Genomic DNA, 23,156 nt, shown 5'->3' with positions numbered 1-23,156 from the left:
AGAAACAGGTTGCCACCATTTGCTAAGTCACCTTTCAGATCACCTGTCACCTCAGCCTTGGAAACCCAGCATATGTCTTTCATCTCCACTGATTGTAAAATATGTAAATGATCTTAAAGGTGTTTGATCATGTGCTTGCATTTCCTGTGGGTAAGAAGCATCCATGTGTATAAGTGTCAGCCCTTCATTTGATACTAATACTTCCAGCCTAGTTGTTTTCCTCACTATTCCAATATAAAAGCAGCACTTCCAGGTCTGAATTAGGATTTTTCCTGTATAAATTTCCAGTTTCACAGCTGAGGAACAAAAAGGCATTTTTCAGGCATCCAAGAGGGTGAGCCTTGAGCCTGTTTTGCATGCTCTTTATTCCACTTTATGGGACATTGGAAGTCCAGCTGAAATGTGAAATAATTGATGTCAGCGAGGGTTTGAAGGTTCTGACCTGGCTTGCAGGTAGTGAGGGCAAGGCAGCATGTTGGAGCCCTTGGACACACCCAGGGGTACTCAGCAATCCATAGGGCAGAGTTCACCATGTCTCAGGATGGGCACGGTAAAGAAAGGAATCACAGAAAACTGGTGAATGTAATGGATTGGTTTTTCATAGTAGACTTAAATTAATTCACTTCTTTTTTTTTTTCTTGTAGTTTATTCTCAGTGTTAGACTGGACTACAGAATATCCTACATGCTGTCTATCTATAAGAGAGAGTTTGGGGAAAACACTGAAAACATTGACTGCTCTACATCATCCCCCCCTGACACGCCAGGGACTGCCTCAGGTAAACCTTGCTATTTCCTTTCAATGCAAAGCAATTCTCAGTAGGCAATTGCAAACACTGAGCTCCTCTGCAGCAGAAAAACACAGGCTGCTGCACATTGAAAAGCTTGTAAAAAAATTAAAATTTTAAGGAATTCCACAAATTTTGTTTTGCTGCCCTGTCCTCTAACAAAAAAGTGATTCCTTTTTCCCCACCATGATATTTTGTTCTTTTATTTGTGCTCTTCCCGAAACACTGCATGGCAGCAAATGGTCAGTGGTTGGGGACAGATGAGGACAGGTTTAAGTAAGGTGAATGTGGTACAGGAATGATTTGGCTTTACAGGGAGCTTTCCCATGCACACAAAAGTGCTCAAAAGGTCTATGTGAACACCTGCAAGCAGAAGAGAATTGCTCTAGGTGGAGGTGGGCATATGTATAATACAGGGGTACTAAAGTCTTAAGTAATAAGTTATATTAAAGCAATTCTAAAGCAAAATGATGATGTGGTAAATAACTGGGTTAATGATAAATATTCAAAAGTTCATGTATATTCTTTGTTGGGGCTGGCTCATGTAAGAAACAAAGTAAAAGTTTGACAATCTGTGTCATTTGTGGGGCACTGATGGTGGCTAGTACAGCTCCTAGCACCATGTGGCTTTGGTTCATCACTACATTGCTCTTCCTCAGGGATAGCAATCCACAATTTAGGTCTGTCCCATATCCTGTTTGTTCTCTGCTACTCTTGCAGAAAGCAAATTTTGTGTAGTTGGGGAATGAATAGTTAGATCTTTACTTGATACCATCTGCTCTAAAGAGGAGCAGAATTCCATTTTGTTGTGCAGATTAAATAATGATCATTGGCTGGTTTTTTGGTTTGGTTTTTTTGTTGTTGTTGTTTTTAATTTATTTCATTTAAATCTTTTCTTCTGATTTTTTCCCAGCAATTGTTCCCGACATAGATGAAATTGCAGCTCAGGCTGAAACCATGTTTGCTGGCAGGTATATTCTCTGAAGTTTTACCTCTTTGTATATTTATTTATTTTTTTGTTCACATCAGTGTTTCTCATGGCCAATATCTGTTTATTCTGTGCCTATTTTTATAGCCCTTTCTCTTCCTTTGCCTTCTTACTTGTTAATTGCATAAGCCGTACCTGAAGAGAAATGTGCCAGGAAAGACTTGGATTTCAATCAGGCAAACAGCCCAGCTGGATGGCTGTGGGATTGGCTATGACCACCTTCTTAGTTGTAACAGAACTGGTAGAAAGCTTTTGTCATTTTCCCAAAGGCAGCAGGGGAATGGTGTACAGGTGTATTGGGCTAAATCACACTAATTTTCTATTTGTCTTATACTGCCTCACATGGGTGCTGAAAAACAACTCTTCTTCTGGTGTGTCTTATGGCTACAGCTCCAAATTGCCTGGATCAACAGCTTGCTGTTAACTCTTAGTACTTCTCCTGCTACCTGTTGTCCCTGCACTTGGTGTTCAAACTCCTTGGGAAAACTGTGTCAACAGAAATCTCTCCCGTGACTCCTCAGATCAGGCGTGGACCACTTGCCATGATCTCCTGGTCCACCAGAGGCCTGTAGATCACAATTTATGCTTGCAGAGTTTTGGAAGGGGTTTCAGCTACACTGTGAACAGAAAAAAATAACCCATGGAAAACACTCACACTGGAGAGTTATTACCATTATCACTATATTGGTTTAATTTTATGGGTATAATTATAATAATACCAGTAAAAATTAATTCCATTTAGATAAGGCCATAGACTTTAAAGTTTTTCTTGAAGTTAAGGAGAAGGATCTGCAATGTGGGCACTATGATCTTTTCTCTGAGTCCCTCATGCATCCTCAATCTTTACCAGCACAAGCAATGCCTTCAGGCCTCTTCTGAACTCCCAAAACGTAAAACAAGACACAGCCCTTGGCATCTGCATCTTTAAAATGAACAGCGAGACCGAATGGTTTCTTGGAAACATTCTTTCTGCTTTGATATGTTAAGTGTAAATCTGCTTTCTGCCATTCCACATTATGAATATGATTCCAGAAATATGATGCTTTTGGCAATTCTTGCTATTTTTGATCTTATTTTTTTCTTAAATGAAATTTTAATAGCAGCTGAAAAGGAAAGGGTCAAATTAATCTCTGATGAAATGCAGTTTAATTTGGATTGGGGATGAGCCTGGCTCAACTTATCCATAACATAAATGAATGCTTTTACAATATGGATTTTAATCACAGTGTTTGGCACATTTCTGTGTGTAGATACTTCTGCCCCATAGTGTCCATTCTGCTACAAGATTGCTGCAATAACTGTAGGATAGAAGTCCTTATAAAATATGTTAAAGTCATATTTATAATTTCCTTCCTTCCACATATTTGATTTGATTTTAAGAACTCTGTTGAGTGAAGATTGTGTCTAGAGGGATATTTATCTCAAGAGCTGTTATTTTTTCTTATTCACTTTACTTTATTTGACCCTTTTTTCCCCCTTTCTATTGCAGAAAGGAGAAGAATGCAGTTCAGCTTGATGATGAAGGGGGCAGAACTTTTTTACGGGTCCTCATTCACCTCATCATGCACGACTACCCCCCGTTGCTCTCAGGGGCTCTGCACCTGCTGTTCAAGCACTTCAGCCAGAGAGCAGAAGTTCTGCAAGCATTCAAACAGGTATGGATGGGCTCACTGTTATCCCAGGAAACTGAACCCAGGGAGCCTTTCCCAAGGCTGCTCTTCTACTTAAATTGCTGTTTGTTGCGTGACAGTGTTATTTCCCCAGAGGTCAAGTATCAGCAGACTTCTATGGCCTTATGTGCTGGTGTATATTATAGTTCTGTGCCCCCTGAAATTGCTCTTGCTGGCACTGCAACCATTAGGAAAAACATAGGTCTGTGGTGAGCCTCTCACAGGGATCCCTCAGGGACAGAGCCAGTGCCTCATGTTTGGCAAGCAGTGTCCCCGTGTCATCAGTGACACTTCCCTGTCATCAGGGCCACTTAGGCCAGGTATTGTTATTTTGTTATTCACCTGGTGCTTCTAATTCTAATTCAGGTGTCTTTGCAGGGGGCTCCCCTGCTGGATACAGCTATGCCCAAATAGCAGGAAGACAGGGATAGAGCCAAGCCTGTTTTCAGCTTTTATTCTCCCCCTCTGGTAGCGGTGCATGTGCAGGCTCCATGTGTCTGTGGATTAGGATGGGGAGATCTGATGTCATGGGGCTGCAAGACAGAGATGCCTCTGTTACGTAACCCTCTATAACATATGTTGATAAGAACATCTGATGCTTATTTCAGGAGCTTGGTAGCATGTTGTCTCATCGTTATGTAAGGTGGGGAGGTTTCTCTCCGGTGCAAACAGATGAATGATAAAGACCTGAAAAGCTTTTGTTTAATGTTTTTGTTGTGCAGCATAATGGCCTCCCACCAGGTATTTAAAGTTAGGCTGTGCTGGTTAGTTGCATAAATAGCTGTTATTCCCAGGTAAGCAAGGACTGAATTGCTTAACGTGTTTTTGTGAAGGATGGAAAAGGCTAATGGAAAAATAAACAAAAAAGATGGTAGAACATGTGAAATCAGAATGCCTGCAGTTGAGCAGCATTCATAAATTCTGTAAAATAACAAGGTTCTTGCAAGGCAAGAGAGATGATTATGATGAAGACTTTATATTACAAAATAGTGAATATTTGCCTGGATGTAATGTGGTTTTAAAAAAAAAAAAATCCCTATCAGTGTTGTTAGTGACCTTTATCTTTTACATGAGTATGATTTCTTAATAGTGTTTATTAATTTACTGTAAAGATTGCTGATAGTTTTTTGGCATATTATCTTCATTAATAATCTTGGGAGAACAGAGAGTGTTACAAAGAAAGAATATATGTAGGTCATGCTAAATCAAGAACTACATATAACAGTGAAAAAACCCAGATAATTTGAGCAGTACAGAAAAAAGAAAATATGAGATTAATCTTGATAAGTGGCAACCATTCAGGTGGTGAGAATTCCATGAACCTGAAAGTCAGTTTGTCAGTTATATTCAGTGAAGTTTTTCTAAGCTGGCCTTATTTTCCAATATTTGACTATGGTGGTGTAGGAGATCATTAAAATTTCTGGCCATTCTGACTTTTCTTTGGATGCCCTGATCCCTTGTCATACCATCCTTTTTTTTCCTTTTTCTTCTGAAATGCAGTGCTGAAACAGTAGCTATTTCTAACTATTGCTTTAATAGTGTGTAACTGTATTGTTTAATGTCATGAGGATCATGATCAGTGCATCAGAGCTCACTCTGCACAGAAGTCAAGAGCCTGTAAATCTGCCTGTGCTGAAAATGTTTTGCAGTGTATCCAAGACGGTGAGAGGATGTTGTGAATGTTCTAACTATCCATTTTGGGCAACTGCAGCCTCTGGCTCTGCTAAAGGCTGAATGATAATGGGGGCTAAAAGCCTGTGTGTGCCATGTTTCAATTGCACAGGGAAGGTTGCACAAGGCACCTGGAAAGAGAGGCTTAGAATGGGAACTGTCAAGAAAATTACCCAGCCATAAGTGCTGGTGTTACTGCTGTAACAGCTTTACAATTTTCTCCATTTCCAGGTTCAGTTGCTGGTGTCCAATCAAGATGTGGATAACTACAAGCAAATCAAGGCTGATCTTGACCAGCTACGTCTGACTGTAGAAAAATCAGAATTGTGGGTTGAGAAGAGCAGCAATTATGAGAGTGGAGAGGTGGGCGACAATCAAACCAAAGGGGGAGAAGAGCCAATGGAGGTGGGTTTAAAGCCTTTGCCATCAGAACTGTTTCAGTGTTAATAGGCAGTTTCATGGACAATGGCAAAATCATGGTCTGGTTAAGCAAAGTGGCAAAATGAGAATGTGAAGTATTCTGGTTGAGCTTTAGGAACTGACAGAAAAGGAAATAATACCTCTGTTATCAATGTGTTCAATATTCTCTCCTGATGCTTTCAGTAACTGCATTCTTATGTCACAGAGCTGCCTTCCTTTCTGGGTGCAAGCCACAGTGTTCAGCAGCACCCTGGAAATAATCTGGGAATTGTGTGCTGGCAGTTGAGTTGGCTTGCTGGAAGAAAAGAGGAGTAGACAGTGTCCTGCAACTAAGGAAGAGGAGTACAATCAAACCCATGTTTTCAAAAATCACAAGTAATTCCACTCTTCACTACACCAGATTGACCTAAGAAGGTTGAGATTTTGTAGGTGAACTAATGTTTTAGTTTCTTTGGCCCTTGTCATACCTCTTTCTCAGGATATACTCTGGTTTGATGTAGAACTTGAATCTAGGACCATGAAGTCCTTCTTTTTGATCTTATTTTTTTTAGATTTAATTGTTTGGATGTTTTAAATTTTGCTTTTCAGTGCAAACTGAAGTCACCATTTAATAATTTAACTCCAGCATGAGCTTTTCTTAAAACACAAAGTGTTGCTGTGGTTGAGGTTTGTGCCATATAGGTAGATAAAGAGTAGACAGAGCAGGCTTTTCCACCAATATTTATTCCCACTTTTCCCTTTTCATCAGAGGAGGTGGGGAGAGATGAACAGCTGTGATTTCTGACACAGCATTTTCCTTCTCTTTCCTGTTGCCAAGAAAAATGGGTAAGGAAGTCCCCAGGGAAGTAGAAAGCCAAGTAGAGGTTATTCAGCATTGTGAAGGCTACACATTAGGAAAAGCCTGGAGCCAGGGAGAATAGAGAGGAGAGTTGCAAATATCTGTGACACACATGTGGTATTTTAGATGAGAAAGCAGATTTTTGGTGGCTTCATGCAGGGGAAAATCCAACACTTCAAGGAAGAATCCCAAACTCTTGCAACAGTGTAGGTCCTACTCTTTCTCTGATCTGTCTTAGCTGATGTTCTGATACCACATCTTTAGTGTTGCCAAAATTAGGGGAGGAATCTGGAGTTGGTGCTTAAATATGTGGTATTTCCTTATTTCTTTCCTCAAGTACAGCTCTAGTAGGAAAGAAAATGTTCCTTTATGTATTTAATGAACTGAAAAGGTAATGGGGAAACAGAAAACAGAATTGCGTCAGGATTAACAAGTTTTTTAGCTATAATACATTTTTGAAGTGTAATTTATTCCTATGGGTTGTTTTGATAGCAAGAAAACTCCAGGAAAAGGGGGAAAAACATTGTGTTTGAAACAGAGGCATCTCTCAATGGGATATTTTGAGGGTTTTTTTCCCATGAGGCACCTGTGGGTCTGTATGGATTAGCAGTGCTTCAGTAGATACACAATATTATCTCTAGCAGATCAGAGAGATTATTGTATCAGAGCAGTAATACGTAATCTGCTGGTTAGATCGTCTGCTGGTAATTCCCTGAGAGCTGTGCCAGGTTACAGTAGCTCAGAATCTTGTCCATCATTTTTTTCCCTTGCTAAATTTTCCTTTAACAGTGAAGATGTGTTTTTACCTGGCAAAAAAGTAACATTAGATAGTCAGTACTCTCTTTGAGGTCTTAAATCAAATGTAGAAGGTGTGATGTTGGGCATAATCTACAGTGTATAAAGCAGGTGTCTAGCTTTAAGCAGATAAAAATCCCATGAGATCCATGCTTCCTTGGAATGGATACTGGATATTCAGAAGAGCTGGATGAACCTTTAGGTCTTAAGGGAATATGCCCCATTTGCCTGTGTTTAATTTTTCCCAAAGAACATTGAAGTGTGCACAAGGACTTAAATGACATTCCAGAACATTCTAATGTTAATCCCAAATTTCTGTTGTCACATGAAAGCTGTTGAAAGATGTGCATAAGAGTTTAAAAATATAATTTTTTTTTTTTTCCTGAGTAATTGTTTTCACCTTACTATCATAACCTGTGGGCCTTTTCTCTTTTTTTTTTTAGTCATATGACTCCAGAAATGGGATTTGTAGAAAAAAAGGCCTTGTTCTTATAAAAGTATCCAGAGTTCTCCACAGGAAAAATGCCTTGATAAGGGCTGGAGATCAGAGTTGGAAAGAGTACTTGGAGTTAGGTCAGACATAAATGAGACACCAGTAGGGTTAGGAAGAAATGCTACAACTGATCTCGCATACAAGCCCTGCTTGAGAAGGGGAAATCAGATAAAGCCTGTTCACTTGGTTCTCCCTAGGAAGGGTGTTGTGGGTCTGTGCTAATACCACAGACCACGGAAAGTGTGATTTTCATTGTCTCATCCATGGAAGACGAGTTTTGTGGCGTTGTGCCAGAACGTGAGGAGGAGAAACAGGCTTAGTGAAAGAATTTTAAGGTGAAGCAGGAATAGAGTGCAGTAGCATTTATGAGGTTCCTCATCTTTTCCATCTGCTGAGAAAGTTCAGCAAGGTTTCAGTGGTCTAAACTTTCAGGACCTGATCCTTTACTTCCTTTCTCTTCTGTTCTGTGGCACCTTGCTTTGGTTCTGGGGATGTTTGAACAAACATCACATATAGGTTGAGGTTGTGAACTGAGAATTCTGTATGTGTCCCTCATTCCTCTGGTAAGGAAATACAGCCTGTGGAGGGCAAAGCTGTGCCTTGGGGACACTGACATGTGCCTTGCACTGTTGTCCTGCTGGGTTGAGGGAGACTGGTTGGTGGTGGGGAGCTGCTCAGACTGAATGCTGGAATCTGGGGACTCGTAAGAAAGGATCTAAGACTGATGCAAAGTGTTATCACAGGAATTTTATGGATAGAGGAAGAGGTCTCTTTCAGATAACATAATTTCCTAAAGGTAGGGTACTCAGGTAAGAACCTTTCACACTGAGCTCTCTGTGCCTCCCTGTTCCCTGTGGGAAAGTGTGACAGGGAATGTCTGTCATGGAGCATAACGAGGCCAGATATGCAACTGAGTGTCTTTGGTATCCCAGTGGTGTGATTATCTCTTGGTAACTACATCCCTGGCATACTCTTGTGGGTTCAATAAACAATTGTTTATTTTGTTAAGAGAAAGGATAGATTCAGCAGTACTGATCAGTACTTCCAGATAAGACATACAGTTCACACAGATTATAAAACTACTTTGATGAAGTAAGAATGCTGATAAAACTAACAGGTAAATTAATCTTGGTTAACCCACAGTCCCAGAATGGAGAGGGTGGTTAATTACAGCAAAAAGGCTAAAACATCTCCCAAAGTATTGATTCAAACAGAGAGACAGCAGCCTGCATACTAACAAACCTAAACAAATAAAATCAGCTCTTGTTACACAGATCAGCATTGAACAGCAGTGCTGACACTCTTATAAACAGCTTCCATGGCCAAGTGGTGCAGCTGTTCTTACCTCACTGGAAATTAGGACCAGATGGGATTTATAGAACTCCTGACCTTCACCATCAGCTAAGAAAGTTCAGAGAGAGGTTTCAGGACATATAAACATTCAGCTTGGCATGCATATATTTGCTTTAGTGTATTTCTCTTTTCTAAAACAGTAGGAAGTTTGAGGACACAATGAAACACAGAAGTGCACCTGTTTCTTCTTTTTTATTAATGCTGTTACACTGGTTTACATCCTTGTGGTCATACTGTGAGTCAGTCTCGAGATCTGCTAGTTTTTCTTCATGCTTTATGACTTCAGCATCTGAAGTCAAATATTTCAATTTATTTTTGTTTCCTCTTAAGAAAGGCTTACCACAGCTGACGGCAGAAAACCCCCCAACACTGCCAATATTCTTAGTGGCAGTATTTGTGTACATGTTCTCCCATGTTTTGATTGAGAGATATGCATGGAAAGGTGCGTGGGTGTTGGCAGTTTCTTGCTGACTTGATTTCTCTTATTTATCATACCCAGCTGGGGCTTTCCAGGAGCCAGGGTCCAAAGCATACAGTGTCATGACTTGATGCTGCAGTTTAGCATATGGTTCCAATCTGTTTTCAAATCTTTTCCTGCCTCATCCAGAGATACAGGCAGAAGCAGCATCCCCTCTGTGGGAGGAACATCTCTAATTTCCACATGCTGCTTGTTCCTGTGCTGTTGACAACTCCACCCTGCTTAACTGCAGAGGTTGTCTTAAGCTCTTTCTCCAGACTCTTTAGTGTTCACATACACAGATTTTGTAATCTTTCCAGCTGTATTTTTTGGAACATGTGGTCACTACTGAAATACACTTTTGGTCCATCTCCTTGCAGTTTTTTAATTCCTTGGTGTGCCTAATCTGCAATTTAGGGACATACTCTTTCAGAATGATCAGAAGCATGAAGACATAGAGTAATTGCCTCAAATTACATTGGAAATTTGAAACAAGGGAAGGACTTGAATGTAAATCTTGTCACTCACTGGATAAAGAATAAACGAGTCTTTCTTTATTATCTGTGTTATATCAATTCCTTATGAGCTGCTGTAATACTCTGTCACTTGCTGCTATTAAATACAGTTAATTCATGTTAAGGAAATTGCAATAAATCTCCACTTGTCATGTGTTCTTTATTACAGGAATCAAACATTTTGAGCCCAATACAGGATGGGACCAAAAAACCCCAGATAGACAGCATTAAAAGCAATAACTACAATATTGTTAAAGAGGTTAGTATATCTGCTAAGAAACTTGCTTGACATATCTGTTTGATTAGTAGATTTAGTAATTATTTTGAAAGAAAATGTCTTTGTTTGGTTTTGTGTGACATGACTTGTTTCTTTTCTTGCTTGCATGCTTATTTATTTGTTTGGTTTATTTCTTTGTTTTGTTTTTTTTTTAATTTGTAGATTTTGATTCGACTCAGCAAACTTTGTGTTCAGAATAAAAAATGTCGGAATCAACAGCAGCGTTTACTGAAAAATATGGGTGCCCACTTGGTAGTCTTGGACCTTCTGCAGATCCCCTATGAAAAGGTTATTTTCCTAATTTTAGTGGTAGAAAACATGAACTCAAGGAAGGGAGAGGCCTTGGTAGGCCCGAGAATCAATGGAAATATTTTTTAATTGTCAGCTGCAGTGCAAACATGAAATGATGATGTCTTTTTCTACCTTAAGAATAGTGAGTTTGGGCTCAGTTTAAATACAGCTGCTTGCACAGTTTCATTTAAAATTTAATATTTACTGCTTTGGGTACCTGGATGTCACAGTACTGTCATTGCTGTACCCATTCCTAAAGTAGGCAAACCTTGGGACCAAAAGCTTTCACAGATCAAATCTGAAATAACTTCTTTGTATGGTGGATGTCTCTAACCTAGTTCCACTAGCCATTTTTTCACAAGATAAATTTGTTTGGTACTGATTTGGTGGAATGGAGCATACAAATGAATGAACTAGATAGGCTTTGAAAGAGAACATCTTTCTAGATCTTCTAGGAATCACTAAGAGGAGGTAAAACCTCTTGTGGATTATATTTTCCTGTGTGTTTTATTACGGACAGTTGGGTTCAGCAGTCATCAGGAAAATAGTGCTTGTCCATACAGGTGGTTCATCAAATCATACTTAGGATACTACATGAGAGGAATATAAAATGGGGATGAATCTAGAGATATATTTGTGTGGGAGTATGTGTATGAACACATGCACACATACATCTGTTTCTGTATGTAGCTATAGAAAAGCCAAACCTTTGCCAAAGCTTAAAACAAATGCAGGGAGACATTTTTGGTTTGTTTTGATTTTTTTTAAAATCAAGCATCTTAGCACTTTTTTAAACTAGGAAATTATAACCATACATGAAGAAATCTTACTTTGATTTTATGCTTGTACCTGTGATTGACCCTATGGTCAAGTTGATTCAGAATAGGTACAGCTGCTAATAGACTCTGAAGGAAACTACATCAGTTACTTTTGCCAGAGGGAGAATTCCTGCCCTATAAAGGCTCAGGAGAATTGTTTTATTCCTGGATGAATTGATGTTGTGTGGTTTTAACAAGTGTGTTTAGGTATAACCAGCTGATTTTGTTTGTCCTTTCTTCCTGCAGAGTGATGAAAAGATGAATGAAGTTATGAATCTAGCCCACACTTTTCTTCAGAATTTCTGTCGAGGAAATCCTCAGAATCAAGTTCTCCTCCACAAAAATCTCAACTTGTTCTTAACTCCAGGGGTGAGTATTTAATTTGAAATAGAATATGATAATTGGAATTAAATTTGGGGTTGCTGAAACATCCCAGTGCTAAATAAATAATTTCACTAAACTATGCTTCCCCTCCCCTCTTTCATTTCCCTTAGTGTTGCTTTTTATGTCATTGGCTTTAATGTTGCCATTTTAAAAGTGAAAAACAAAAAACAAGAAACCTTTGGGGTTTACTGGAAGGATCTATGAATGTGTGTCACATCATTATATTGAACTTGACTCTGATTCTTTTCATCCTGACTCATTCACTGATGGACTGTAAAGTCAAGGTAGGAAATACTGTGACGGCTGTCGTAAACCTTGTGTGACAACAGACTCAGACCCATACATTTTTGTTGATGATGCTCCCATTTGAGTCAACTAACCACTAAAGTCTGACCTTCTATTGAATCATTGTCTTTACAATACTTTGTCACAATCCCTTTGTATATATTTGTGTGTTTATAGACATATTCAAATAGAACACTCAGTTTTGCTCAGTGAGCAAAACATGCTTTCATTAGAAGGAGTTGTGAGTATGAGGATTGCAGACCTGGCCTGTGCTCATTAGGAACCACTTGTACCATTATTTTATTTATGCTCTTTTGTGACATTAGTGAACAGCTCTGAGCTGACCACAGTGGGACCAGAGCCCGAATTCCATCACATCCAATACTGACACTTAATTCGGGTGCCAAGCATGGAGCCAGCTTGCACTTGTATTTCTGTTGTTTGAAGCTGATTTCCTGATCATCCACCCCAGTTACTGTGCTTTTGTGCACATTGTGGAGCAAACTTGATGTGGATTCCTATCAGATGACACTAAACAGACACGTGTAGGAGCATATCTGACCCTCAGGAGCCTTTAGTCCAAGGGACCAACCTAGAGCAAAAGCCCCATGAATGCACAAAGCCTGGGTGCTGTGTCCTCAGCAGAATCCCTTCTTGCTCCAGATCTGTTCCTCTTGTTCCATGCTACTCATGGACACACAGCCCTAGTTTCCCTCTGGAGTTAATGTGGAAAGAGACATACCCTTTGAGGCAGACCATCAGGCTGCATATGCAGGGATGTGCCTGGTGGAAATGCCTCCTCTGTGAGCCCCAGAGAGAGCCAGAGAAGCACATCATCTCGTTAGGTGGCCTCATTGCAAAGTTTGATGGTGAGTGGGGCCAGTGTGGTCTCAGGTGTCTCGGATTCCAAAGCCCCTGCAAAGCCTCCAGCAGTGTAGTGTATATGTGTGCTCACCTTCCACATGGACACAGGTGTGGTTTATATCCACTTTAGGACTGTTTGTACTCATAAGGAAGTATGGAGAAATCCCCTCAAAACTGGAACCTGGACCCTGAGATCACTGAAAGGATTTCTTCAGTTTCCCTTTACCACTGAGCCTTCCTCTAGTCGAGAATCCCGTGCCTCTCTTAATCTCAAAGCAAATCTGCTGTGCTCATGAGGCTGTTTTTGATCTGTTCAGCTCCTGGAAGCTGAGACCATGAGGCACATCTTCATGAATAATTACCTCCTGTGCAACGAGATCAGCGAGAGGGTGGTGCAGCACTTTGTGCACTGCATCGAGACCCATGGCCGGCACGTGGAGTACCTGCGATTCTTGCAGACCATCGTGAAAGCAGATGGCAAATACGTGAAAAAGTGCCAGGACATGGTAATGACAGAGGTAAGCAAAGGTTTCACATGTTAATCACTTGAGTATTTTGAGGCTGTTTTTCCTGCTCTTGATACCAATGAGATATAATGACATCCTCACTTTAGAATTTTAAGCGGCGTCACAAATAATGAATATTTTAGCAGACGTTTTGGGGAGTTTGATCTAATTTTGTAAGGCCATCTGTATAACTACTAGAAAGAAAACATGAGTGTTAGCATGGTGATACAGAGATGTCTATTTGTAGATGATTTAGCATGGAAATCTCAGAGTTACATAAATCTTCATTTTCCTGTAATGTAATTTAGGAATGCCTTTATCCACTCTTGTGGCATGGGTTTGCCATTCAGGAGGTTCTTACCTCTATGGATTTGTCTAAATAGTGTTGAAGACCTTTTATTGGCATGTAATTTCTGCCTTTTTTTTGTTTCTTTTTTTATTTTTTATTTCAGAACATTTCCATGAGGGTCAGTAGAACTGCTCTGGCTTTAACTAGATGGATTCAGAGTCTGACCCAGTAAATTCAGCCGAGTGGTTTGTGAAAAAATCTTTATGCCAATAAATTTCCTAAGAAAAAACTTAATTGACTTTCTCTGCATTTAGGATTTGATATATTGTGAGCATGATAAATGAAGTCTTCATCCTTGCAGACACTTGTGCATTTAACTGTAATTATGTTAACAGTTCCTTGAGATTAGTAAGTGGGTAAAGTTGAATATGGTGAAAAGTCATGGTAGGATTAGAGTCCAAGGAACATTTTTACTTGCTTTACAAAGTGCTTTTTTTGTTGGTTTTTTTTTTTTTGGCTTGGTTTGGTGTTTTTAAGAGATGTCTTCACAAAGAAATCAGAGATGAGCTTTATTTTTCTGTGGTTTGAACAAAACAAAATTCCATGGTGAAATTTTATTTCACAGCAACAAGAGGAAAAACTTCTAATTAAGAAAATAAAGCTCCTGCCTACATGGATAACCTTTAATGAAATTCACCTCAACCTTTTCAATTTGACTGAAGTATTTTAACATGCAATTTCAATTACAAGTCTTTGATTTACATAATTCAAACATTTCTTGTGCCTTTGTGGTTTTAGATTTTTCTGCTTCCACCAAAGGCTCTTCTAGAGGATTTTTTTAATCATCAAACAAAATTTTCAGATTTTTCTCAGTTTCAATATATTTTGCTATTGACCTATTGGAGCACAAAGATAAACTGTCATATTACATTTTCAAGCTGACTCCATGATGAAAGTAGAAATGAACTTGGGTATGGCATTCACATCATAAGTCCTGCAGGAATTTCCTGGGGGAAGGGAGCAACCCTGTTTTGATGAAATAGGGTAAGATAATGATCTGTTTTTCAAAAAGTAGGAATTGACAGGTAAGTAATTAAGATTTCTTAGAAAAGGATGCTAATTGCAAAACTTGAATGGTACTTGAATGGCAATCCACTCTAAAGGAAACAAGTGGTTGGAGCTTGCCATAGAGTTTGGACGGTTTCTCTCTAGACAACTGAGATGTACTTTGTGACTTTTAAACAAGTGCTGTAGCTTTTCCTGTGCCTCCAGATGGGGCACATAAACAATTTACCACAAGACAAGATAGAATATGACTGTACAGCTTGCCTCAGCTCCTGCTGCATTTTCTTTCCCCCACAGGAAGTATATTGTAGTTTGTTCCTGTTTACTGGGAGGGAGGGATAATCCTCATATTTATATATTCTAGAAAGTGCATGCAGATGAAGAAGCACCACGGCAAGAGAACACTCTCATAAAATCCATTGGACATCCCAAATTTGGTTGATTCCCTTATTCTCATCTCCTTGGTCTCCATGTCTGAAATTATGTTTACCAACCTGAGAGGTTCCTTAGGGTGCTTTTTCTCATTGCAAGTAGGCTTTGAGGTTCCTGGGAGAACCCTGCCTGTCAGTGCAAACATTTTTACAGAAGGGAAAGCAGAATTTACTTTCAATGTGGCAGCAGAGTTTTCTATTACCTGTAGTATTCTGGAGTAGTATTTTGCAGAGTATCAACAGCTGGACAGCCTTTATTATATTACCATAGAATTCTAAACTTGCTGAAAATATACTTCAGTGGCAGAAAGTGCTGCTGGGTTGTTTTGTTGTAAGCTCTCATCCCTTTAAATTTTATTTTTTTCTGTACTGTGGGTTGTCCAGAAAATGTCTGAAAAGTCCTGGGTATAGAAATACTGTAGAAACCCAAAGATAAACGAGAAATAGGAATTGCAGGAAAGACTGAATTCACAATTCACTCCAGCCAAATGTCAAAGTAAAATTAAGCAAGAAAAAGGGAAAGCACAAACAGAAAAGCTGTGAATTCAAAATCTGAAGTGTTGAAACCCTGGAAAGTGTAATGAAATGTTTTCTTGACTTTTCATTCTGGGAGACTAATTTTAATTCCTGTTCTTGCTGCTTCCCCATTTCTCAGCAGCTTCAGCAACCTTTATGACTACCCTTAAATTGAATAAGCTGGGATTTCATGTCACATATGGACTGGAATAGGTCAAGTGCCTAATTCACAAAATAAGTGTGACTTTTGAGCTGCCAGGGTGTGTTCTGTACTAGAAGGGGTTTGTGGGAGCTTATTTCACTCACATTGTGAGTGTATTGTGCTCCAAAGGACAGTGATGGAGAGAGGATTCCAAACAGGGTTAGAGCAAAGCTCTTCAGTGAGATGTGCTGAGATGGGGCTGCCGCCATCCAGCACCGCTCTGGATCCTCTTGAGATGAGCAGAGCACTTGTAGTGGAATCAAACATTCATCACATATACCAGTTTTCTGTTAAATGAAAGAGCTGACATGACACTGACAAAGTCATGACCCACCTGCCAAGTTTGCAGAGGGTAGGAAGAATCTCCTTTTGTTTCCAATACTTGGCATGGGCGAGGAAAAGCTGGGTCCAGTTCTGGGTGAGCCACAGGCTTTTTGTGTGAGGCAGCATGGAAGATTTAATCTCACTTGCCTAACCTCAAGTGCCTATCTATGAAACAGGGATAGTAATGCATGCTGGCCTCCCAGCAGGAGGTGGGGATAATTAATGAACTTCACACAAACTTTGAGATGCTAGGAATAATAAGGATGGCATGCTGTCTTAGGTAAAGACAGAGCTACACAGAAATGAAACCTCAAATTCACCTTGCATCAGTGTGAGTTATTCCAGTTTTGCACTTATGTTGATAAGAGCAGAAGTTTGCCTTGGATATTGTTTTGACATGTTCATTTGGCAAACTGCATCAGACTAGATTTTGTTTAGTTGTTTCGGTTTTAGCCAGAGAATCTTTGCATACTTAGAGATAAAATATGATATTAAGAAAATCATAGAACCATTTAGATTGGAAAAGACCTTCAAAATCATTGAGTTTAAAAAGATTTCAGCTCAGGGCACTCAGAACCTCGTGATCTCTTTCTCAGCTGATAAATGGTGGTGAAGACGTGTTGATATTCTACAACGACAGAGCATCCTTCCCAGTGCTACTGCAGATGATGTGCTCAGAGCGCGACCGAGCTGATGAGAGCGGGCCCTTGGCGTATCACATCACTCTGGTGGAACTGCTGGCTGCCTGCACAGAGGGCAAGAACGTGTACACAGAGATCAAGTGCAATTCACTGCTGCCCCTGGATGATATCGTGAGGGTAGTGACCCATGATGACTGCATACCTGAGGTAGGAGGAAGCAGACTTAGCATTTTTAGAAACACAGCCAATATTTTGTTGTTTATAAGGTAGTGACAAGATGAATATTTGCACAGGAAATGGGATGGAATTGAGTGGTGCTTCTTAAGGTGAATGAGTGAGAAAGGATAGACAGTATTTATATCACAGAAAATTCCTTGTCCTTAATGCTTTGTCAGCTTTTCAGACACCTTGTTTTGTTTTGGGTTTGTCCAGCCACTGTCAGAGTTTAATGCTTTCATAAGTTCTGTCTGAAGGTGTGAAGACCCAGCTGAGTGTTGGGTTAAGCCAATGTTTTGCTACTGCCTGAATTTCTTGGAAATGATGGATAAAATTCTGTCCATGCTGAAGTCAGTGGAAATTTGGGTTAAGTCTCATTTTATTAAATTCAATTGCAGTCCTGAAAATGTTTTTATTCACTGCATATGAAGGCACAATTCTGCACGTGTCATGCTAAATTAGGACTGTGATATTACCTGGTGGAAAAATGGGTCTCAAAACAACAGAACTGGGGCCTGCAAGAGTTAAAACTCTCTCTGTGCCATGAAAATTGCCCTTGTGATCAAATGATCCTATTACTAAAAGGAAATATGTTTGCTTTGCCCAAAAGTTCCCCTTAACATTAATTTCAACAGATGGTAATTAGAAAAAAAATCCCAAACAGAAGAAACCTAAAGGTCTGATCTTAGTTTTCTCTTCACTGCATTAAACATACACAACTAACTCATCTTCCTTGACTGTGACAAGAAATTTTCAGTATATTACATGTGTTTATATGTAATCTATACATATTGGGCACTGGATAACCATTTTTATGCTGTGCACATGCAGACTTGTCATGCCAGAGAGGAGTGCAACTGCAGACCTCCTCCTATGCCTTGTGCTGCCACTGCTGCAGTCCCAGTGTGCCACAACCTTTCTCTGCCATTTAGATCCCAAATACAAGTGCTGCATTAGGATTGTGGAAATACAGGGACTTCAGTCCCAGCTCTGCAAAAGACTTTTTATTTTATATCTGGCAAGCCTGTCACAAGGTTTCAACCTACCGCAGTCAACTGGTAAATGCAGGGGTATCCTGCATCTTGACAGCTTCTGGCTTTGGAGCCAGGCCTCGCTGGTCTTAATATCAGTTAAATACCAGAATCGTTACTGGTTTGTTTTGTGGAGGTTTTGTCATTAGAGTAAGGATGTTTGCAAAACCTTTTCATTTTTCCTCCTGTGGTCTTTCAGTAAGCACATTAAGGCATGTGTTGCCCTGCTTCTCCCTAAATCTTCAGAACCAAACATATGCATTATTATGGTTATGACTGTTTGTTAGTACTGGAAGGTTCATCTTTATTGTTCAGTATTTTTGCGGATAGAAAACATTATGTTAATTGTTTTTACTGTTCCATTTCATAGTGGTTGTGTTCTCTCTGTTCCTGCAGGTGAAAATTGCCTATGTTAATTTTGTTAACCACTGTTATGTGGACACTGAAGTGGAAATGAAAGAAATCTACGCCAGTAACCATATCTGGAAACTTTTTGAGAACTTCCTTGTTGATATGGCAAGGGTAAGCTTTACCAGGTGTTAAATATTACAGACTGGTCGGTCATGGGTGACAACTGAACTGGCAGTAATGTTTTTTTATGAACTTCTTTTATTTTGTTATCTATTCTTATTCAAAGTTGACAATAGGATAAGTGTGGTTGGTTGGTTTGTTTATTTAACAAACAGTCATTTCTATGATCTTTATCATCTTTTTACCTGCTAATTACTAGCAGCCTTCTCTTTCTAAAAGGGCATCTTGGAACCACTGCCGTTCTCTTTTCTTACAGAGAAATAAATTAGGTGTGTGTACATGGTTGAAAGCCTATGTACATCTTTTGGGAATGTGTGTTAAATGTCATTATGGTGGTAACAAAAACCCCCACATCTGTAATCTCTTCCTTTATTCTTTTGTTATAGTGAGAATCAGATCAAGATCTTCTCTGGCTCGTGTTCCTTCTTTAGTCTCTATTTTTGTCTTGTATTCTCCTGTCACTGCATTCTCACTGCTGATGTGAAAGGCAGGTGTAGAGCTGTGGTCCCTCAGAATACTAATTCAAATATAAATTACAGCTGCAAGGTGACAGGGCTCAGTCAGTACCATAGGTAGTACCAGTACTGCCATTCCTAAATCCTCAGTGAGCCTCATGGTGTCAGTACTTGTTGAATTAAATTTTAAGTTACAAGATGAATTAAGCTTCCTTTCCCAGGGATTTTGAAGGCAGAAAACAAGAGCAATCTTATGACTTCCACAGTGATTAAATACAATAGTAGAGCCATGAGGGGAAGCTAGTGTGATGTAATGATTATAGCCTGCACTACACATCTTTTTCTAGGACGTTAATGCTTCTTGTAATTATAAATAATTACAATATTAATGACAAACAATGGTGTTACTCTTTCTGCTCAAGAAGTAGAACCATGGGGTTTTGGGTTTTTCCAGTCCATAGTCCATTACATTTTATAGTACTTAAGTTCTCACTTTTTGCATTCTTCATTTCACGGAAATGAAGAAAAAAAGGCAAAGAATCTCAGTTTGGTCCTGCAGCAGACATTGATCCCAAAGTAATAGTGTGCCACAAAATAATTGCTGTAAAACCTACTGGGAGAAAATATCATGAATTTTGTCTAAAATAAGAAGGAATAAAAAGACTTGTGCTGTACAATAGGCACTGGGACCTGTTCATTTCTCTGTGAAACAGAAACCTTAAACATGGCTGGATTTTTTCCTCTGTGGCTTTTTTTTTCTGTGTTTTTTTGTTTTGTTTTGTTTTTTTTAACCTTTTTATTTTTCCCTGGGAGCAGGTTAAGGCAGGGATGTTTGTGCTCTCTTTTTTTGGTGGTAGCCATTTTCAGCAATAATTAGTCCTGTACAAACTCTGTTTTCTTGCTGTTTTGTCCCTGTGGTTGTGTTCCACAGTGAAAGCTCTCCTGGACAAAACAACCTGGGTTGAAAGCTAAGATGAGAAACATCCTTGGAGGAGCATTCTGACTTTTAACCTTACTGGTTTTACCTCAAGAAGTATTTCCTTCTATTTAATTCCCTTTCTGGCTTGCTCTTTCCTGACGTTCCTGACACTGACCTTCCATACAGACTATCCCTCCTCCCTAGCCCTTGAACGTGGCCAATTTTCTGTGCCCCTGGGCTAGAAGCAGACAAGTAGAAAGAGGGCTCTGTTCAGGTTTCCTCTCATGAGCCTGGAGACAAACTGCACTGGGCTAAATGCTGGGGGCTTGTCCTGATGCTGGTGGCCAGTGAGCTTGTTTTCACACACCCTTCTCCTAGGAGAAATTAGACTCCAGGTCTTCAGAGATGAAGAGGGAAAATGCTGCATTTTGTATGCAGGTGCTTTTGGCAAAAAGCAGGTTTATTTGGCAGGTTTATTCTGCTCTCCTGCAAGCATGTCAGAAGTGCTCTGGCCTGTTCTGCTCTCCAGCCATGGATAGTTGTATTTTCCAGGTTATGGAGTGTATTTGTTCAGATTTGGTGCTCTGGGGCCCTGACAGAGCCCGTGTGTTATAAATACATCAGTGTTCTGTAGCTATCAGGACAGCTAGAATGCTGTCAGCCTCATGAAAGATGTTACAATAGCTTTCAAAGCATTTAGAAAAAGAGTCCTTTGATCCTCTGTGTTCCAGTGAGCTAAAAGGGATGCTTTTGCATGGGGGAAGGGGAAATGCTTTTCTTTTAGCTGCTACAAATGCCTGTCAGTGGGTGAGTTTGTGAGCTTTGAGCCTGTTATTGGAGAGCACCAAGGTGAAAGACGGAGGGTGTTATCCCCAGGTTGGATTCCTTCTGTTTCAGATATATATTAAAAAAATAAAAAAAAAAGTAACTGATTTTTTTTTTTATCTGTTTCTGGATTGAGGAAGGAAATATTTAGTCCCCAGTTGTCATTTTCCTTTCAATGTGATACATTGCAAATGAAGGCATGAGGCGGATCTGTGTATAAACTGGGTGTGCCAAAAGCTGTCCTGCTTTCAAAGATACCCTGTTTCTACAGCTTCTGCCAACCTACTTTCTGCTGGGTGTGACTTACAGCCTTGTGCTGAGCAAACTGGGTGCTGCTCAAGGAATGGCTTCCCTTCCCTGCGTGTGGCCCAGCCTGTGTGTAAATCAGCAGCTGTAGTCTGAGCAGGATTAAAGACAAGAGCCAGGGATCTGACAGCTGTAAAGTCATCCTGGCTTTCTCAGCAGAATTTTTAAAGTATTATTCATGTGAGTTTTGGTCCCAAAGCCTCTTAAGGGGTTTTTAAACACTGCTTTCTCAGTCCTCATCTCCATTTCATGCATTTCAGGTTTGCTTTTTTTTTCCATGGAGGAAGATCTTTCAGTCCCCAAAGGGCAGAGGGATAAGAACTAATGAGAGGATTTCCAAATTCCTTTTTGCTGGGAATTTTTCAGACCAGTGTTGGAGCACAGTGGTATTCCCACATATGGCTCTGCTTTTCAGGCAGCTGAAGGGGGAAGCTTAAAAGTGTTCTGGAATTTAGTTTTGGTGATTTCTGCATTCACTGTGCTAGCACAGTTCCCTGTTTTCCTATTGGGATTGCAGGTGCTGAGCTCACAGCTACTGATTCCAGCCACAAGTGGTATGCAGATTAATTAAAAGCAAAAAAACTCCCAGAGATATTTAGTTCCATGATCTCTTTTTTTAAAAAAAAAATAGCAAGTTTTGATTATTAACTGAATCATTTACCTTCGTGAGGACTGGAGGTGGTGATGGTGTCACACTTTTCCCAAAACAGACAGGCTGATGAGCTTGCTCTTTCATTTTAGCCACTGTTGCTTCTCTGACCAAAATCTTTCCTGGGGTGAAAAAAAATGCATTCTGTGGAGGTGTGACTGATTTATCTGACACATTTTAGATAAGCAGACAAGCAAACTCCTCAAGATGCCTCATTTGTCTAGGTCTGAAATCATCTTTGGTTTTTCCTTGTCTTACTACATGACAATGCTTGTGTGCTAGATGCAAGGTGCTTCTGTGTTCCCCTGAGCTCCATCTACCCTGAACACAGGTGCTTTTGGATGTCATGTCAATAAACTTCCTTAAAACATTCCTGGTGAAATTGCTGTCTTGTAGTGACAGTGGCAGTGTGTAATTAGAGAGAATCTTTGCCCTGTGTGAGATTCAGGTGCTGTGGATTATCTCTCTGCTTCTGTCACACCTTTTCCCTGTGACCTTTCTCTGGACTCTCCATCCCTGAAGAGATGTAATGGTAAGTGTGTGCCACTCAGGTTTGGAGTTATGTGTTAATGCACAGATGGCAATGAAAACCCCTGGAGTTTTTGTCTGCTTTTGCATAGATTCCCTAGAACATTGCAGTTGTCTCTCACTTGTTTAGGTGAAAGAGATAACAACTTTGCCTTCATTTCTTGTTAAACGTGACCACAACTTCTTATTTAAAGACTGTTGAAGAGGTAGTATGACCACAGTCTGTACTCCTTATTTGTCTTTGATTACCTGTTTGTCTTGCCTTTCTCACTGTTTTTGGCTCTCTGAAGACTCCTTTCAGTACTGTGTACACTGACACATGCAAATTCAAAATGACTGTATAGATGTTCAAAAGTGTTGAAGAGAAATAAAGGAAATACTGAAGGATGTAATCCACACCAGTAATTTTCCCCTTTCTTTAAGCGTGACATCTTTACGCAGCAACAAACTTAAAGTGTTGTACCAAAGGGAGTCTTCAGGGACCTTTTGTACAAATCTTCCCACTTCCTCCCACCGTTTAATCATCCTTCTGTGCTCCAGATTTGTCCTGGTATCATCCATTCCCTTCTATCAGTGTTTTAGCTTGGCTTCTGTATTTTCCCCATGTGGCTTCCCAAAGAAATGCTGTCTTACTTCCAGTACTGTCCTAAAGCCTGTTGGTATTGAGTGTACTGTTTCCCCTTTTTTCCTTCCTTTTAAATGTTTGCCCTGCAAATGAGCTCCACCTTTACCACCTAGTTGTGGTGATTAATTGTTGAGAGAAGCTAAATGTTGTATCAAATCTTTCTAACCTCGGTTGTTTATCACTCACCTGTCT

The 23,156-nt window shown here is 39.8% G+C and overlaps 1 protein-coding gene across 13 annotated transcripts in view; it reads left to right on the top strand.

The window, feature by feature from the left end:
• ITPR2 (inositol 1,4,5-trisphosphate receptor type 2) overlaps positions 1-23,156 on the top strand; it is a 259,828-nt gene that overhangs the window by 110,681 nt on the left and 125,991 nt on the right. For 9 of the 13 annotated variants that reach the window (XM_086885021.1, XM_086885019.1, XM_086885012.1 and 6 more), the window contains 10 exons: positions 645-777; positions 1,700-1,757; positions 3,264-3,429; positions 5,347-5,520; positions 10,156-10,245; positions 10,426-10,551; positions 11,619-11,741; positions 13,223-13,423; positions 16,835-17,086; positions 18,523-18,648. In XM_086885021.1, the coding sequence (XP_086741147.1) occupies positions 645-777; positions 1,700-1,757; positions 3,264-3,429; positions 5,347-5,520; positions 10,156-10,245; positions 10,426-10,551; positions 11,619-11,741; positions 13,223-13,423; positions 16,835-17,086; positions 18,523-18,648 (1,449 nt within the window). The remainder of the gene's footprint in view (positions 1-644; positions 778-1,699; positions 1,758-3,263; positions 3,430-5,346; positions 5,521-10,155; positions 10,246-10,425; positions 10,552-11,618; positions 11,742-13,222; positions 13,424-16,834; positions 17,087-18,522; positions 18,649-23,156) is intronic. The other 4 variants (XM_086885017.1, XM_086885015.1, XM_086885023.1 and 1 more) reach the window with 1 other exon arrangement.

The sequence above is a fragment of the Cyanistes caeruleus genome, chromosome 4 (assembly GCF_971803275.1).
Source record: "Cyanistes caeruleus chromosome 4, bCyaCae1.hap1.1, whole genome shotgun sequence".
NCBI classification, from domain to species: domain Eukaryota; kingdom Metazoa; phylum Chordata; class Aves; order Passeriformes; family Paridae; genus Cyanistes; species Cyanistes caeruleus.
This window is presented reverse-complemented; position numbering and strand designations above follow the sequence as displayed.